Source organism: Harpia harpyja, chromosome 5 (assembly GCF_026419915.1).
Source record: "Harpia harpyja isolate bHarHar1 chromosome 5, bHarHar1 primary haplotype, whole genome shotgun sequence".
Lineage (NCBI taxonomy): Eukaryota > Metazoa > Chordata > Aves > Accipitriformes > Accipitridae > Harpia > Harpia harpyja.
In genome coordinates, this window is record NC_068944.1 from 78,741,339 (window position 1) to 78,759,039 (window position 17,701).

Below are 17,701 nucleotides of genomic sequence, written 5' to 3' on the forward strand. Positions count from 1 at the left end.
CTACTGCTTGATAAGTCCAGAGCAACCAATAAAACACATCCTGAAAAAAAATGAGCAATCATTTCCTAGTCCTCTTCTCTGCATTACTTTTTAGGTATAATGGGAAACTGGATTTTCAGCAATGCCTCTGCCGATCTAAAATAGTCTTTGGCTGTGTTTTATGCTCCTTTGGGACTTCTACATTCCAGACTGTCCTGGCTACCCTTTCCTAGGTCTAGCATATATATATATATTTTTTTTTTTTTTTTTTTTAAAGGACTGCAATGGCACAAACATGCAAAATGTGGGCACTTCTTGGTGGACTTGCCCGATGATGTGGTCTCAGTCCTGTTTATTCCTTCCCAGTAACTCCTGACACCTGGGATAGGGAAGGTGACACGTGACAGCGCTTTGGGATTCCTCTGGGACCCTGGCTGACCTTCAGCATCGTCTTACCACTAAGATGTGGAGACCCTAAACTCATGACCAGATACCATTTCATTACAGTTCATTTCATCTGTGACTTCTTCAAGCTTTTTCTTCTGACATCTCAGTTTGACATAGTTTATTCATTCAGTTTTATCCTCAAATAAGGAAGACTTTAATGTGGGAACACCCCTCATATTTGAATTTAGTCTTTCTTCTGTGGCCTTATTTTTGGTTGCTTTTTTCTTTCCTTGTTTATCCATCAGCTACTCCCTACACCCGCTCACATGACATTTCCTAGTAGATTCCTTTATTGAAGGTTTAATTTTCTTTTACCATCTCCATTTTAGTTTAGTTTCTATGGGAACAGAGACAAAGATGGAAATGGAAACTACCTACTCTCGTCTTCCTACTGGGGGACGTATTTTGTATATACAGTGCAGTAGCTGAGAGAGGCTGAAGTTCAGGAGGCTGCTTGGCTTCATCCAACAGGTCTGGTGTGAGCGAGCGGTGGGGTTAGATCAGGCGATGGGTTACAACACGACGTTGTTATATGCTGCTTTATCTACACTCGGGGGCAAAAAGGCTGGGAAACCTCTATGGGAGTGCCTGTGAGCAGAAATACTTGCGAGGCAGCCTCCTGCCCTCCTAGGGACTGTGCCTGGCTGTTAAGCCTGAGATCTCCCAGGTGGGTGGTGAATCTCATTGCACATCTCAGGGATTTTGATTCCCAGGGGAAGCAGGGTATTGCAGCAGGGATGGGTTTTCTGGTTTGGGAGCCCTGAGATGGTGCTCGGTCCAGCGCTGGAGAACATCAGACATCCCTCTTGGGTCTCAGCTCCTGAGTCCCTGGTGGAGTCAGCTCGTGGTGGGGAGGAGGCAGCATGCTGAAATGATGCTCTCCCTTGATCAGAGGGAGATGGACGTTCCCCTGCCCTGCTTGGGCAAGGCAGCCTCTGCGCATGAAGCAAATCTTGAACAAATGGCAGCACTTAGGTTTGTTCCTTCTGCGTTTTACAAGGTTTTTCTCACAGCTCGCCCATGATTAGGGAAGACTAATTTCATTTGTACTCGCCCTTTGTTGCTTGAGCAGACCTTTGCAAAGAAGCAAAGGCTTATGCAAGGTCTCTGCAGTTCCCGTAGTGATTGCAATATTAATATTTAAAAGCGGCGTTCCAGGTTATCCGGATATCTATTTCTTCAGTAAAGAAAGGAGCTGGCAAGAGCTGTAGTTCCCGGTGTCAAGCTGGCAGAGAGAGCTGGGAGGCTTAGCCCTATGCAAAAATACTCCTCCATGGTTTGGCTTCCAGAAGTGCTGAAGAAGAGCCTGGCTAGCTGGGAGCAAGTGGCCCAGGAGCTTTCTCAGAAAGCATTTCAAGTGAACCGCCTGCAGCAATGGCGTATCTAAATACGTGTTGCCCCAGTTTAACCGGGGCCAGGAATTACTTAGGGTGTGTAATTTAGATTGCTAATTACTCTTGAGTTGCAAATCTCATGTTCCTATCTCCAGCAAATAAAAGGCACCAAATGACTTAGAGGAAGTTTAGTGCAGACACTGTTGGTTTTGTCATGCCGTGTTGCCCCTGCGTGCGTGTGTACCTCTTCCAAAGCAGCTGTGTGAGCAGGGGTGTCCAAAATAGCATCTCTCAAACCTGGCTCACTGGCGGTCTGCAGAAGAGCGAGCGATCTGCAGCGTCCTGCCGCTCGTTTTTCAGCTGCCAAATTCCCTCCAGACGACTAAAACACCCAACAGTTTTCCCTGCAACGCTGTCATCAGGCTGCTCTGCCTTTAAACGGCAAGGGGGGTTGTCTGGGATGATGCAGCACTGAGCAGAAAGGTGTCTGAGATGCCTTTAAGCATCCCCCACGCAGCAGGAAAAAGGACCCTCAAAGCTCTTTCAACGTATGGCTTGGCAGGCTGGTGTTGAAGAGAAGAAGATCCTGCTTGTTTAAAGGTTTAAACTAAAAGAGGGGAGATTCAGATGAGATATAAGGAAGAAATTTTTCACGCTGAGGGTGGTGAAACACTGGACCGGGTTGCCCAGAGAGGTGGTCGATGCCCCATCCCTGGAAACATTCCAGGTCAGGTTGGACGGGGCTCTGAGCAACCTGATCTAGTTGAAGATGTCCCTGCTCACTGCAGAGGGCTTGGACTAGATGGCCTTCAGATGTCCCTTCCAACCCAAACCATTCTATGATTCTATGAAACATGGCGATCCAGTGCTGTTAAACTAAAAATCATTTTTCCCAGGCTTGCTTGCTAGGTGGCATCTCGTCTTCTCCCAAGCGAGTTGCTTGGGCTCTCCAGCTCTGCCTCGCTTCTTGCGATCCCTGGAGCTGCCTGTGTTTGCTGGAGGGCATGAGGGAGAAAAAGTCCAGGCTTGCTGGGGATCACTTATTTACGCTCATTTTCCAGGCCCTTTTTCTGGTGCAAGTTGAACCGCACTGCCAGAGAGGGAGTATGAGAATTTTTTTTCTTTTTTTTTTTTAATTTCTAAAGAGAGTAGGTGGTTGTTGTGCAACTCAGAGAAGTTAGTTATACATTTCTGTACTCTGTCCCTATCTTGCAGTGTGCTTTCCTCCTCCAGCACGGCTGTGGGTGGAGAACTGCAGCTCCGTTTCTTCCTGGAACGTCTTTTTTGTTCACTTTATTACCAGAAAAAAAAGCTGGAGGTACCGAGTTAGACGTACAAGCCTGGGGGCAAAAGTTTCATCTTCTCTTTCACATCTTTCCAAGACATTGATCACTCTGGCTTTGGACCTAAAAATATCTTCTAGGGCAGTAATTTTTCAGCAGGGGTGTGCAGACTGCCGGAGACGTAGGAGACCTGGGGTTTGTGGAGGTTGGCACACGAAGGCGTCTTATCTACGATGTCCCACTGCTCGAGGAACGCCTCTCCTTCATACAAACAGTCCCAAAAACCTGTAGGCAGGATCAGGACTCGCTGTGTCACGCTCATTAATGAGCCTCTGTCGTGGCACTAATTGCTTGAAGCTTCCTCCGAAGATGAAGGGTGAGTGTGCGTGGAGGTGGATGCTTCTCGGTGAGGGTCAGCACTTCTTGGTGTCAATCCTGGCACTCTCCTAAAGGCAAGAAGCAGTCTGGGGTAGTTTGGGCATCGTGTCTGGGAGACTGAAGATGACATCTCCAGTGGAAGGCCACGATGCCCTGCAGAGCCCAAACTTGTCAGAGAACGCAGTAATGAAATACTTCAGGGCACGCCTGTGTGCCCAGTGTAGCTCATATCTAACTCTAAAAATACTTAAAACCAGTCTGACTTCCAATCTAATAAATACAAAATGTCTGAGGATCGCATTGAGTGGAATAGGCTCTAACACTCGTAGAAAGGCTTCCTTAGCGTTTTCCCCTGAAGCTCATCATCTGGTCTAGAAGGAGACAGTAAGTGGTATGGAGGAGAGTGATCAACCTCCTGCTTGCAGTGGTCTGCTGGGAGGGTAGGAGAGGCTTGCCCTGGGAAAGTCTAGTTTGTGCCAGTCTCTGTCCTACAAAAGAGGTACCACTGGAGGTAGAGCAGTGACAGCATCGTTGGGACCATGTTGGACCATGATCATGGATTGTAAAGGTAGTCTGAGATGACATCTGAGCCCCTGCTCCCCCTTAGGAGCTCCTGAGCATCCTTGTGATGGCCTTCAACACTCGACAGTGGTCTGGAGTGAGCTCTGCCACCCCATCACATCCCTGTGATCTTGGTTCTTCTCTGCTTTTCATGATTTCTTAAATTAGCTTGACATTTCTGGCACCTCGCTTTTATGATTTATTTTTTTTCCGTGGTTCCTTTCCATCCTACCTACTCAGGTAAATTAGAAATGGTTTTTCATAGAAAAGAACATGGTTTGAATCCGGAGATGCTGGGAGCAGTCAGTAACCACTTGAGGACATGATTGCATGCAAAAAAATTGAAATTTTGAGATTTACTGATTTTCAGAGGACTGATCTGGAAAAGTCACTTTGATTTTCTGAGAGCCATCTGTGAGGTGCCAAAGCTGTAAGTTCAGGAAACAGTTTCTGTATAACTGATGTTTTTAAAACAAAAATCAATCCTCTAAAAGCAGTGGTTTGATTCCATGAATTCGAAAGCACACAGTTTTTGATCTTTTTTGATGCATAAAGCAGGTCAGGTGAGAACAGTCATCTCTAGCTCCACTTACCCACCACTCCTGCATCTCTTCAGACTTCAACGTGTAAGTTGTGCCTTTTGAACTGGTGGAGATTTCTGGATACAGCGGGTACGTTTTATTTAGTCTACCCATAGAATCATAGAATGGTTTGGGTTGGAAGGGACCTTCAAAGGTCGTCTAGTCCAACCCCCCTGCAATGAGCAGGGACATCTTCAACTAGATCAGGTTGCTCAGAGCCCCGTCCAGCCTGACCTGGAATGTTTCCAGGGATGGGGCATCGACCACCTCTCTGGGCAACCTGGTCCAGTGCCTCACCACCCTCAGTGTAAAAAATTTCTTCCTTAGATCTCGTCCGAATCTCCCCTCTTTTAGTTACAACCATTACTCCTTGTCCTATTGCTACAGACCCTGCTAAAAATTCTCCCCATCTTTCTTAGAAGCCCCCTTTCTATATTGAAAGGCCGCAAGAAGGTCTCCCCGGAGCCTTCTCTTCTTCAGGCTGAACAACCCCAAATCTGTCTTTCTCCACAGCAGAGGTGTTCCAGCCCTCGGCCCATTCCCATGTCCCTCCTCTGGACCCGCTCCAACAGGTCCATGTCTGTCTCATGCTGGGGACCCCAGAGCTGGACGCAGTGCTCCAGGGGGGTCTCACCAGAGCGGAGCAGGGGGGAGAATCCCCTCCCTGGACCTGCTGGCCACGCTGCTCTGGATGGAGCCCAGGGTGCGGTTGGCTTTCTGGGCTGCAAATGCACATTGCCGGCTCACGTCCCATTTTTCATCCATCTGTATGGGAAGAGGGGGTAAAATCGGAGCTCAGGATCCAGCCTGATATTCCAGCAGCTCCTGGCCTTGATCCGTAACTACATAAATACCCCGAACCTTGCAGCTTGTGAGGATCTGGAAGGAAATCCAGCACGTGACTGCCAGCAGCACTGCATCCCCTGCTAGGCAATAGCTATTTCAGGACAGTGGGAGAAAACAAAGACCTCTGCTCCGTCCTGACATGTATCTGCAGTAATTTCAGCAGAGGGAAAAGTGCTGACAAGGCAGAGATTGAACTCTAAAGCCACCTTAGGAAATAATAAACTTTCCTATCAAAGTGAATCAGTTGTCTATTGGCCTGAGTCTTTGCTCATCCCTTTCAAATAAAATAAAAAAAGGAAAATCCTGCTCCAGCAGGCAAGAGCCGTCAGCTGCGTGTATTAATGCTGCGCTGCTTTGATGGGGAAGGGATCTGACTTTCTTTGCAATGTCAGGGGAAGGTTAGCAGGCTGACGCGGCGAAGATTAGACGTGATGTAACTATCGCAGTGCTAGTCAATGGCAGGAATATTACGGTGTGGGGCACATGATGAAGCTGTCAGAAGAAGTTAATAAGCGTTGGTTTTGTGGGTAGTGGGGGGTCCATTCCCACGGTGGGAGAGCAGGATCTCGAATCTTACGTCTTGGAAAAAGAGAAACAAAACTTCCATTTGATAGGGATCGGCAGGAAACAGAACGGAGATGCTGGCTGCGAGGCTCTCCCGCTGGCTGATGCACTCACGGTTTCTGGGGTTGGTAAGAAATAAGACATTTTTTACGATGAGGGTGGTGAGGCACTGTACCAGGTTGCCCAGAGAGGTGGTCGATGCCCCATCCCTGGAAACATTCCAGGTCAGGTTAGACAGGGATCTGAGCAACCTGGTCTAGTGGAAGATGTCCCTGCTCATGGCAGGGGGGTTGGACTAGATGACCTTCAAATGTCTCTTCCAACCCAAACCCTTCTGTGATTCTGTAAGGCTTCAGTGAATTTATTAGCATGAAAAAGCAGCAAAACTCTGGTTGTCACACAAGCCGTGGCCAGTTGGTGTGCTTCCTCCAAAAGCGTCATTAACACAAGCAGCCTCTTTGTCAGGAGAAGAAGCTCTGAAGGCCGAGCAAACAAAAAAGCCCTTCTCTGGATGTTGTTTGTGATGAAGAGCTTTCTCCCTGCCTTGCTGAGCAGTTTGCAGGCTGGCCGGCAGTGACCCGGGCACCACACGGCGTATCGATCGGTGGGTGCGTGAGGAGCTTATGCATCTGAGCTACCAAAAAAATCCATCGTGCCCTGATACAGGACTGTGCAGACAGCTGAGCGGGAGCCGATCCAGCTGCACAGCCCTACGAAAGGCTGGGCACAGGGATGGAGCCAGCAGGAGCATTAGGTGATGGTTTTGTGGTCTCATTAAACAGCTGTAAGTTTTGTGATGGTCGCTGGATGGTGCCTGTGCGTGGAGAGGTCTGCAGAGCCTGGATCCACCTGGACCGTGCTGGTGGGCCAGCTGCTCCAGGGTTGGGCAAAGATCAGGATCTGTGCTGGGGAGTGCAGAAATGGGAGAAAGTGTTAAGGATGGAGGTGTTAATATGTTTGAAAAGGGAGGGAGGATCGTTAATTAAGTTCCAAGATCCTAAATGAGAGCTGCCCCTTCCCCCGATACAGAAGTGCATTGTCTCAATGGTTTCTTAAGCCATTAATGCCTGATTTCATAGCACCAAACCTGTGGTCGCTATGCAAAAGCAGTGGATTCTGGGTTTTGGCACACACAGACTACTTTATGCACCTGTGTCGGGGCAATCCCCAGTCCCAGCACAGACCGGGGGATGAAGGGATGGAGAGCAGCCCTGTGGAGAAAGACTTTTGGGTACTGGTGGATGAAAAGCTGGACACAAGCTGACAATGTGCGCTCACAGCCCAGAAAGCCAACCGTATCCTGGGCTGCATCCAGAGCAGCGTGGCCAGCAGGTCGAGGGAGGGGATTCTGCCCCTCTGCTCCGCTCTGGTGAGACCCCCCTGGAGCACTGCGTCCAGCTCTGGGGTCCTCAGCATGAGACGGACACGGACCTGTTGGAGCGGGTCCAGAGGAGGGACACGAAGATGATCCAAGGGCTGGAACACCTCTGCTGTGGAGAAAGGCTGAGAGAGTTGGGGTTGTTCAGCCTGGAGAAGAGAAGGCTCCGGGGAGACCTTTCAATACTTAAGGGGGGCTTGTAAGAAAGATGGAGAGAGACTACTTAGTAAGGCCTGTAGCAATAGGACAAGGGGTAATGGTTTTAAACTAAAAGAGGGGAGATTCAGACAAGATGTAAGGAAGAATTTTTTTATGATGAGGGTGGTGATACGCAGAACCAGGTTGCCCAGAGAGGTTGTGGATGCCCCATCACTGGAAAGTGTTCAAGGCCAGGTTGGATGGGGCTTTGAGCAACCTGGTCTAGTGGAAGGTGTCCCTGCCCATGGCAGGGGGGTTGGAACTGGATGATCTTTGACAGTCCCTCCCAACCCAAACCACAATTCGATGATTCTGTGCCCATTGAGCTATAGCCGCTGCTCTTCTACCCCTGTGTAGAAGACGTGGTGATGTGGTTCAGCCTAGTTCCCTGCGAGGGAGGTGAACTGAAATTATTTTGTGACCGTCACAGAAGAGATTTGCCCAAGGACAGTTACTCTGGTGTGGTGGATGCATGACAACTGGAGTCAAGCTACCACATAGTTGTCTCGGGATTTTGGGGGGAGCATGCCCAATTTTGGGGCTCATCTATCAGCGTGACTCCCTAGGCAGGAGGAGGGAGGGCAAGGACTGTGCTGCATGGGTGGCACAGCAATTTCATGGTTTGGCTTTCCAGGGGAGCAAAGAGTGGAGAAGCAGAAGCTGTTTGCCTGGTCTCTGCGGGCTGGCTAAGGATCCACATGTTGGCCAGCCCTCATGACAGGTTGCTTCTACATTTAACAACTCCCTGGCTCGGCACCTGCACCCTAAGCAGGTAACTCCTGCTCGGTGGGAAAGGCTGGATTTTTTTTTGGTAACTCCATCCCACTCAAAGCTTTTCTGCCAGCTCCAGCTGCCGCAGCAAGAAGCTCTGCTCTTTTGGTAGCTTGCCCTGATTTTTTCAAGCTGCCTGCATCTGTCAGGCCAGTTAGTGAAGAAGTATTATACCTTTCAGGTTAATGATGTATTTTTGTAAAAATATTCATTGGCACTGAAATTACTAGTGCAGAAAAAAGCCCCAGCTCCCAAACACTTTGATATTCTGCTAACTATTTTCTACCTACAGTTAATACTGTTTTATTGCTGATGCTTAGCAATCCTGTGTCTGCACTGTGCCTGGGTTCATCAGCCTGGGCTTTCTAAGGCTTGGCACCAAGGAACCACATTCTTCTGGTGGCTAAAATAATTTTTTTTAAGTAAAATATTCCTGAAAAATAACATGTACGTAATAAATAAAATAATGTGCATACTAAACCAAATTGTTTTGCTCAGAGTCAGGGTGTTTAAGAATCAAAGCAACATAGTATAGATTATATTATAGATTATAGATCATCCCTGGAAACATTCAAGGTCAGGTTGGACGGGGCTCTGAGCAACCTGATCTAGTTGATGTCCCTGCTCATGGCAGGGGGGTTGGACCAGATCACCTTTAAAGATCCCTTCCAACCCAAACCATTCTAAGATTCTATGATTAATTTAAATTATTTATTTATTTATTTATTTATTTATTTATTTATTTTAAAGGTGGGAATGAGATGGAATCGTCGTCTTTGTGTGATTGTGCACTAATGGGGGGGATTTGGGTTCTTGGACATGTTTGGATCTGGAACACCAGTATACCAAAGCGATCACCGGGGAGTGAGAGATTTGGGGAGCAGAGCACCTCAAGTGCTGTAGAGCTGCTTCCAAGTGCCTTACTGTCGCTCTTCTAGGGTAGGCTTGGGCCAGGTCTCCAAAACCTCGCCGAGGAGTGGGAATTTGAATTGCTGTTGCTGTGTTACCCCGAAGGCTCGGGTCTGGGTAAAGCTGCTTGATCCTCCTGGACATAGTTTGCTCCTTCTTGGAGGGTTCGGGACTTAAAAAAAAATAACTCTTCAGCTTCTTCCCTCTCCAGTTACACAGGAATTCCTTGCTCTGAGCTGTTTCTTTCTGACCGAGACGCCCGCTGAATCGATGCAAGCTTCTGACCCCATTACGCTTTGATGCAGAAAGATGCTTGCTCAGCTATTTTTCCCCTTGTAACTGCAGTTATCAATAAATTCCAAGTCGTTTTAAGTGTAAAATACTTTGAAATTTAAGCTTCTCCTAATCGGATTGGCTCATGGCGTTCATTGCTGTGTTGTCAGGAGGGATATGGAGGAGGCTTTCTGGAGTGATGTCTGGATGAGGCACGGGTGATACTGAGCGATGGGTCACTCAGCAAGCAACACCCAAGTTGCCTAAGAGCTTCCGTGGCTCTCTGAGCCCACATTAACCTTCATGATACAAATCTGGCTCATTAAAACCCAACTTACACCACAACACGAGCGCTGTAAGCCCTCTGATGGCCCCCACGCCTTGGGGTTGTTCTTATAAACCCATCGTTCTGCATCACAGCTTGAACCTCGCAGGGGTGGGAAGTTCATCATACCGCCCATGCCCGAGGTCCATCAGGAGGATGCTCTTGCACTCATTGCATGGGGAGGTGACCGACAGCATCCCCTGAGCATCCCTTTGGCATTCCCTACATTCAGCCCCCCCCCAAAAAAGGGGGGGGGGGTGTCAAGAAGATGGCATTGCCGTGCATTAAATACGCAGCAACTGGTGCCACGACAATTAAACTGATGGGGCGCGTGGTGGAAACAACTGAAAAAGATGAGTCGGAGAACCTGAAGAGCAGGATGTCCTTGCAGGGTTTCTACAGCAACGAGGCGAGGCAGGTATTTGTTCTCTCCCGGCTTTCTCGCCACGTCTCCAATCCCGTATTGCTCTGGGGTGGAGGAGGGAATACATACCATCATCGCTGTAGGACCAGATCTCCTTCCTAAGGAAGCTCAGGGTGAGGGTCCTCTTCTTAAATAGCAAAGTAAGGTGTCTGCGACTTGAAGTTGGGTTGATTCTTGTGGGCTTTTGAATAAAGTTACGAAGTTAAACTAAGTCCAGGGTTCATTTCAGCTGGCTTTGCATTTTCAGAAATCTAATCCGAGCATCAGCTGGGCTCCTTTTCTGGGCAGTTCAGGGAAATAATGGATTTTGGGTGAGTCTGGCGGCTTTTTGGAGCCTTTCCTTTATGATGAGGCAGAGGTTTTCTAGACAGCACTGTGAATCTGAGGCTCCCTGGGCACCTTCCGCTCTCCTGCATCAGTTATAAATCCCTTTAACCCAACAGCAATAAGGTCTGCACTGTCTTGGATCATACTCAGCGGGCTATTTAAATTTAGATTACTGCACTGCACAGTGCTATGGTGAGATAGGTCTGAGTCTATTTGGCTACCGGAGCTTGCAGCAGACTTCTCTGCTACCCATCAAGGAGGTTTTTTGGCTGATGCAGTAAATAATGATGGTAATTCTGGGCCAAGACTGCATCTGATACCCAGATTAGTTGTGCTGTACCTACTAGCCAGCAGCAGCACATTGCCCACCTACCTGTAAACCCCACTGCTGTCCTGTTGCATCATACCCCAAAAGTACTGTGTGTGGACTTTATTTTGGGCAAATACTCAGGAATTTTAGCCCTGAAGTTTGCATTTCTGGGGAAGAAAAATGCAACATGGGAGTTTTTTGCAAAACTTAAGACAGGGTCTGGAATAAGACATGCCTTCATCAGAGCCCTGTCTCCTAGTCCCGTGGGTTTTTCTCTCCAAATTTGCTATCGTATGGGTACATCAGCTTCCCTGTCTGTGCCGCAGGTCCAGCCGCTCCAGACACGTGGGTTTTGTTTGACTTTCAGGCAGATGAACCTCGGATTTGTGTATCTGATGGAAGATTTTTGTTGTTCTTCCTTTCTGTTACTGAGCGCAGGGCTGAGGAGGTGGCCCTTGGCTATTGATCTTCTGCTTTGCGAAGGTGCAACGTATTGAGCTGCTTGAGTTGATGAATTACCCCAGTAAATTAAAAGACTGGGGAAGAAGGAGAAATGTGAACACTAAATTTCTTCTTCTCCAACAGCAGGGAGAATAATGATGCAGAGAGAGAGGACCTGTAGCCCAGACACTGCCCAGCGTTATTAAGCTGATAATTCACAGTGAAAACCAAGAGGAAATTAAGGGCTCTAGGACAAAAGGTCCTACATTTCCTTAACACACTTTTTCTTTGGAGGTGCTGCAGGCTTTTACCTTGGCTGGTTCATAGCCCATGATGATCCAGTTCTGTTAGGTCCAAACAGACCTTCATCTTTTTCAAGCTCCATGGGGCTATTTTTATTCTATCCTATCCTATCCTATCCTATCCTATCCTATCCTATTTAGTCTAGGCTAGGCTAGGCTATCCTAGTCTAGTCTAGTCTAGTCCAGTCTACTGTATTTTTGCTTCCCCGTGTTAACTGTGGAGCCCTTGAGCTCTCGTTTCACCCTAGAGGAGCCCTGGATGATGGACTTTTTATTCCTCCCTGATGCAGATAGCTCAATATCTTCTTGGTAGGAAGATCCAAAGCTCTGCTGAAGCAGCTGCCCTTAACCCCGTGGAGGTTATTTTAAACCAAGGTGGTCAAAGAGAAGCATTAAAACTGGGAGTCAAGCGCTGACGTTGATCTAGGGCCAAAATAATTTCAACAGAAAATGCTGGGTCGCTGCATCAGGCTCAGACCCAAATTAAAGCCTTCAGTGGAAACCTGGAGAATATATTTAACTCTGCAAAGCTTGAGCTGGCCTCCAGCTGTACTGTCGTGCTGCATTAAGGCTGCTCGTTAGGTCTGAGTTTCACAGAATGAGACGAGGCATGGTATAGAATTTACACTTCTCGGAGTGCTTTTAGTCTCTGTTCTGCAAGGAAAGGCTTAACTGCGGCTTTTTCTCTCTGTGCCAAGAAGAGGTGGAGACATTTTCATCATCTAGGTATGTTTTTTCAAAGCTGGGAACCTCTGGGACCTGCAAAGCCCACTCCTTTTTTTCAATCCAGCCGTTTAAATTGAGTTGGAAGATGAGCTGGACCAGCCAGAGGGCTTGAGGCCAGGCTGCCAGCATCTCCGGCTGCTGGGGGGCAGGTAAGTGCCCCCCCAAGGACTTTTTTTCTTGCAAGTGCTTGAGCAAATTGGGCATTTCTGAAAACCCCACAGGGCACTCGCTCCCAGTAAAAGGCAGCGAGATACAATCCGTCACTTGTCTGACTCACTGAATGTGTCAGTTTTAAATGCCACCTAGTTTGATAAGCTCCGCTTAGCACGCTGGGGGCTTTTTTTTTCCTTATCTATTTCTATACCTTTCTTAACAGGCTTGTAAATGCAGACAAGGACAATCCCAAGTAAGAAATTTTAGTTAATATGAACATCCCTTGTATCTTTTTATGTAAGCCCACACAAAAATGAAAAATTTGAATAAAATGCAGCCGCCTGTAAGCCTCGGGTATCCCCCGGATTAGCAAAAGGTGACACCCGCAGTGTTTGGGGTAATCTGAAAAATCAGTTAAATTGTCTGTTCTATGGGATTATGACTTCTTTTAATCCTCTTTTGCATTTCTAAGCTCCGTTTACTGCTTTATGATTTTAATAACCGCCTTTGCTGTGTTTCTGAGTGAGCTGGGTCACCGTGTTGGGCTGATGGTGCCTGGCCCTTAGCCCAACAGATGGGGTGATGGGAGGAAGGTTAAACCACATTTTCTGCTCCGTATTTTAGTGATGAGCTCCATGCTTTATGCAGAGACCAACGTGAGACCGGCTCCTAATTTAATAAAGGTGCACAGAGGGCACTGAGCAGCGTGTAGCTAATCTCTTCTCCCTGGTATCCAGTGATACGACACGTGGGAACGGTTCAAAGCTGCACCAGGGGCAGTTTAGACTGGACATTAGGAAGCATTTCTTTACTGAGAGGGTGGTCAAACACTGGAACAGGATTCCTGGAGAGGTGGTCGATACCCCAAGCCTGTCAGTGTTTAAGAGGCATTTGGACAATGCCCTTAATAATATGATTTAACTTTTGGTCGGCCCTGAATTGGTCAGGCAGTTGGACTAGATGATTACTGTAGGTCCCTTCCCACTGAAAGTATTCTATTCTATTCTATTCTATTCTATTCTATTCTATTCTATTCTATTCTATTCTATTCCTCTGCACGGAGCCCAGGACACAGTTGGGTCTGTTCGGTCCTTGCTGACTCCATCCCTCCCACCGTTGGGTTTCGCTGTTGATGCAGCCTGTGGTTATCACTGAGTCGAGGTGTGTCAGGGCGGGTGGTTTGGGGAAGGTGCTGGAGGTGGGACGCGCATGCTGGAGAGCTGGCGCCTTTGCCCGGTGTTGAAATCGAGACGGAGGGAAGGGGTGTTGGCAGAGCCACACAGGAGCCCGGCGCCGGCACACCGGGCTTCGTGCCGGGGAGCAGCGCTGCCTCACCTGGGCTGAAGGGGGTTGAAGCCATCGTCTTCAAGTCTTGCGTGGGCAAATGTTGCCGGGCTTGGTCGTCTGGGCGGCAGCGCAGAGCTGCGGGGTGGTCTTGCAGAAGAAGTAAGTTCATCGCCAGCTTGGTGCCTCTGGCTGGGCTCCGTCCCTCCGGTCTCTTGCCTCCCCCCCTACCCTTCACTGCCGATGTTGCGCCGAGCACGCTGCAGCCTCCAGGTCTGTGCCCCGAAGAGTTCGGACTGTAAAACGCAGAGGGCTCGGGGTGGAAGCCATGAGCTGGGGTGAATGCTGGGGTGCTGTAACCCCGGCTTGCAGACTTGCTGAATTCCCCTGGGAGCTGAAAACCAGGGACTGGTTTGCAGCCCTTTGCAAATACTCTGTTTCGTGTAAATAGTGCTGCAGGACTCGCCATCGGTGGGGGGAGGAAGAAAGAATTGCTGTCCCCACCCAAGCCGCCCTTCTTCTCCATCCTGCTTCCCCAGATGCTGCGAGCGCTTGCTGCAAGCGTTGAATCATAGAATCATAGAATGGTTTGGGTTGGAAGGGACCTTTAAAGATCATCTAGCTGAAGTCTCTCTCTCTCTCTCTGTTTGTTCTCCTTCAGGCTGGAATGGGTGGAAATCATCGAGCCTCGAACCCGGGAGCGCATGTACGCCAACCTCATCACGGGGGAGTGTGTGTGGGACCCCCCTGCTGGGGTGCGGATCAAACGCACGAATGAAAACCAGTGGTGGGAGCTCTTCGACCCCAACACCTCCCGTTTCTACTACTACAATGCCACCACGCAGAGGACAGTGTGGCACCGACCACAGAACTGCGATATCATCCCTCTGGCCAAGCTGCAGACCCTGAAGCAGAACACGGAGTCGCCGAGGGCTTCCACGGAGAACAGCCCCGGGAGGAGCAGCAATGTCAGCAGGGAGGGCAGCACCAGTTCCTCCCTGGAGCAGGAGCTGGAGGGCAGCGAGAAGGTGCAGGAGCAGAGGTCAAGCCGTCAGTCAACCCAGTATACCGTCGTGAAAGAAGAAACGGAAAGGTAAAAGCAAGGTTGGCTCTGCCGGCACATCACAGGCGTGTGCGACTGAGCTTGGTGATGGGTTGGTGCAATAAAATTGTGAGTTCAGATAACCTGATGGTCTCCCAGTGCTGTGGAAGAGCAGAGAGCAGAGCCCTTGTCCTGCAGCTCTTTCTCTCTCTTGTGCAGAGATATTTTGTGGATGGCTCCTCTAGCTAGAGTGCTCATGGGTCTCTGCTCCAAGTCTTAGAGAGCGGGTTTGCTCCTCCATAAAACAACCACTTACAGAAAGAAAAGGTAAAAACATCTGTGAAAGGTCCTTCTCCTTGTTAGGGGCAACTTAGATGTTACCTCCAGAAAGGTACATTAGAGAAATAATTTCTTGTCCTCTGAAATACATGGTTTTAGAGAATGGTGTGGTTTTAAATTATTTCCCTGGATAAGATCTCCCTAACAAGGCAGGATGATTCATGCTGCAACCATAGCTTGTCTCACTGGTCTATGGAGCTCCAAGCAGAGATGATTTCTCTTGTGAAGGAGAAGCTTCAAACTGAGCAGTGAGTTAGTGCTCAGTTTCTAAGGTCCAGCTGCATATGGGCAACGTACTGAGACGTCTGCGTCACTGCTCTGTGTGCTTTGTTTCGTGCTTTTATGGTTTGCAAGCTGCAAATCAGACGGTTCATTACTTAATATATTTGTATTCTCTTAAACAATGCCTCTTACAACGTTAATAGCCCAACAGTGTCACTGGCGAGCAATCGGCAGCGCAATTTCTGCTCGCAACTAGTTCTGCTTCCTTACAGCTGGCGCACAGAAACTGCGGCTGGGTGATCTCACGGCCACGCAGGACGGGAACAGGAACTCCCAGCTCAGCAAGTGCTTTCATGTGGGACCTCAGACGCAGCCTTGCCTCCGCGCGTCTAGCCCATGAGGGGAGGCCTCATCTCCCTGAGCTCTTGGAAGATCCTCTGATAAAATCGCTGAGTGTGGGGATGGCATCTTTCCTCGCAAGGCAGGGGCTGTTTGGAGAGGTAGATAGTTTTGATCTGCAATCACAAGGATGCTGGGTGAGCTGGCTGTCGTTCGCTGCAGGCAGACACGGCTGCCCACGGTGGCCAGGTCTAGCTGGGTCTGTTCAGGGTACGCTGTCACCTATTTAAGTCAGTCTTTGCTTGCCCATCCCCAAAAATACCGAGCCCTGAGCTTCAATAGGACAAGGGGTAATGGTTTTAAACTAAAAGAGGGGAGATTCAGACTACACATAAGGAAGAAATTTGTTACGATGAGGGTGATGAAACACTGGCCCAGGTTTGCCCAGAGAGGTGGTCGATGCCCCATCCCTGGAAACGTTCCAGGTCAGGTTGGACGGGGCTCTGAGCAACCTGATCTAGTTGAAGATGTCCCTGCTCATTGCAGGGGGGTTCGACTAGGTGGGACATCTAGGACAGGGACATCTTCAAGCAAATCAGATTGCTCAGAGCCCCATCCAACCTGACCTGGAATGTTTCCAGGGATGGGGCATCGACCACCTCTCTGGGCAACCTGGGCCAGTGTTTCACCACCCTCATCGTAAAAAACTTCTTCCTTACATCTTGTCTGAATCTCCCCTCTTTTAGTTAAAACCATTGCCCCTTGTCCTATCGCTACAGGCCCTGCTAAAAAGTCTCTCCGTCTTTCTTAGAAGCCCCCTATTAAGTATAGAAAGGCTGCTATAAGGTCTCCTTGCAGCCTTCTCTTCTCCAGGCTGAACAACCCCAACTCTCTCAGCCTTTCCTCATAGCAGAGGTGTTCCAGCCCTCGGACCATTTCCATGTCCCTCCTCTGGACCCGCTCCAACAGGTCCATGTCCGTCTCTTGCTGGGGACCCCAGAGCTGGACGCAGTGCTCCAGGGGGGTCTCACCAGAGCGGAGCAGAGGGGCAGAATCCCCTCCCTGGACCTGCTGGCCACGCTGCTCTGGATACAGCCCAGGATACGGTTGGTGAAGCAGGAGCTTGTTCCCAAAGCAGCATGAAGGGTTAACAGGGATCGAGTGGATAGGTTTTAAGCTCCCTGGGCTTTCCTGCAGGAACACATGCAGGATCAGTGGCTTCCTGGGGGAAGGTCCCTTCCCAATAGCGCTTGCATGCTGGACCGCCGAAGCTAGCGTGGACACTGCAGGTCACTAATCCTTCGTGTCCTCCACCCACACGTTCTCTCTCCTTTTCCAGTGCTTGGGCTAGGCAGGTGTATTATGGGATGCAAAGCTTCTGGGTAGGGTGGGAGGAGGGACAACTGCACCTGGGCTCTCAAATAGAAAGGCTTAACCCGTGGAAACCTTCTGCTAGCGGAGAAGAGAAAGCCAGCCATGGGGTGGATTTGTTCCTGGCTGCTGGAGGGTTGCGTGTCCTTTCAGCCCCAGCAATTTGTAGTCTTGGCCTTGCCGGGGTCTGGCAGAGAGCGAATACCAGGTCTCCTAGCTTTAAAAATAAAATAAAAATTAAAAAAACCCAGATGCCACTAGAGGGAGCAGATATTCCTGCTCAGTGGACAGTTTTCACCTGCACCCCTGGAGGTGACACAACAGTTCTGTCCCTTCAGCTCAGCCAAACCGTGGCAGTGTCCCGCTCCAGTGGAAGCACACTAAAGCCTCTTGACCCCCATGTCCCAGCTGGAAAAAAAATCACATTCCCTTGTTGACATCCCGCTCTGAGCAACTGGACTGGGCATGCTGGAAAACCTGGGAAGCTTTGCTGAGACCTCAAGGTCACTGGAGGCCATTAAGGGAGAGATTTCCGAATGTCGAGAAACACTTGGAGGGGTTGAGGATGCTGCAGTGTGGTCTGTCGCTGCCACG

At 49.2% G+C, this 17,701-nt stretch overlaps 1 protein-coding gene across 4 annotated transcripts in view; it reads left to right on the top strand.

Annotated features, from left to right (window-relative positions):
- Positions 1 to 17,701, top strand: part of ARHGAP39 (Rho GTPase activating protein 39) — a 148,003-nt gene that overhangs the window by 71,858 nt on the left and 58,444 nt on the right. For all 4 annotated transcript variants that reach the window (XM_052787879.1, XM_052787880.1, XM_052787878.1 and 1 more), the window contains exon 2: positions 14,456 to 14,887. In XM_052787879.1, the coding sequence (XP_052643839.1) occupies positions 14,456 to 14,887 (432 nt within the window). The remainder of the gene's footprint in view (positions 1 to 14,455; positions 14,888 to 17,701) is intronic.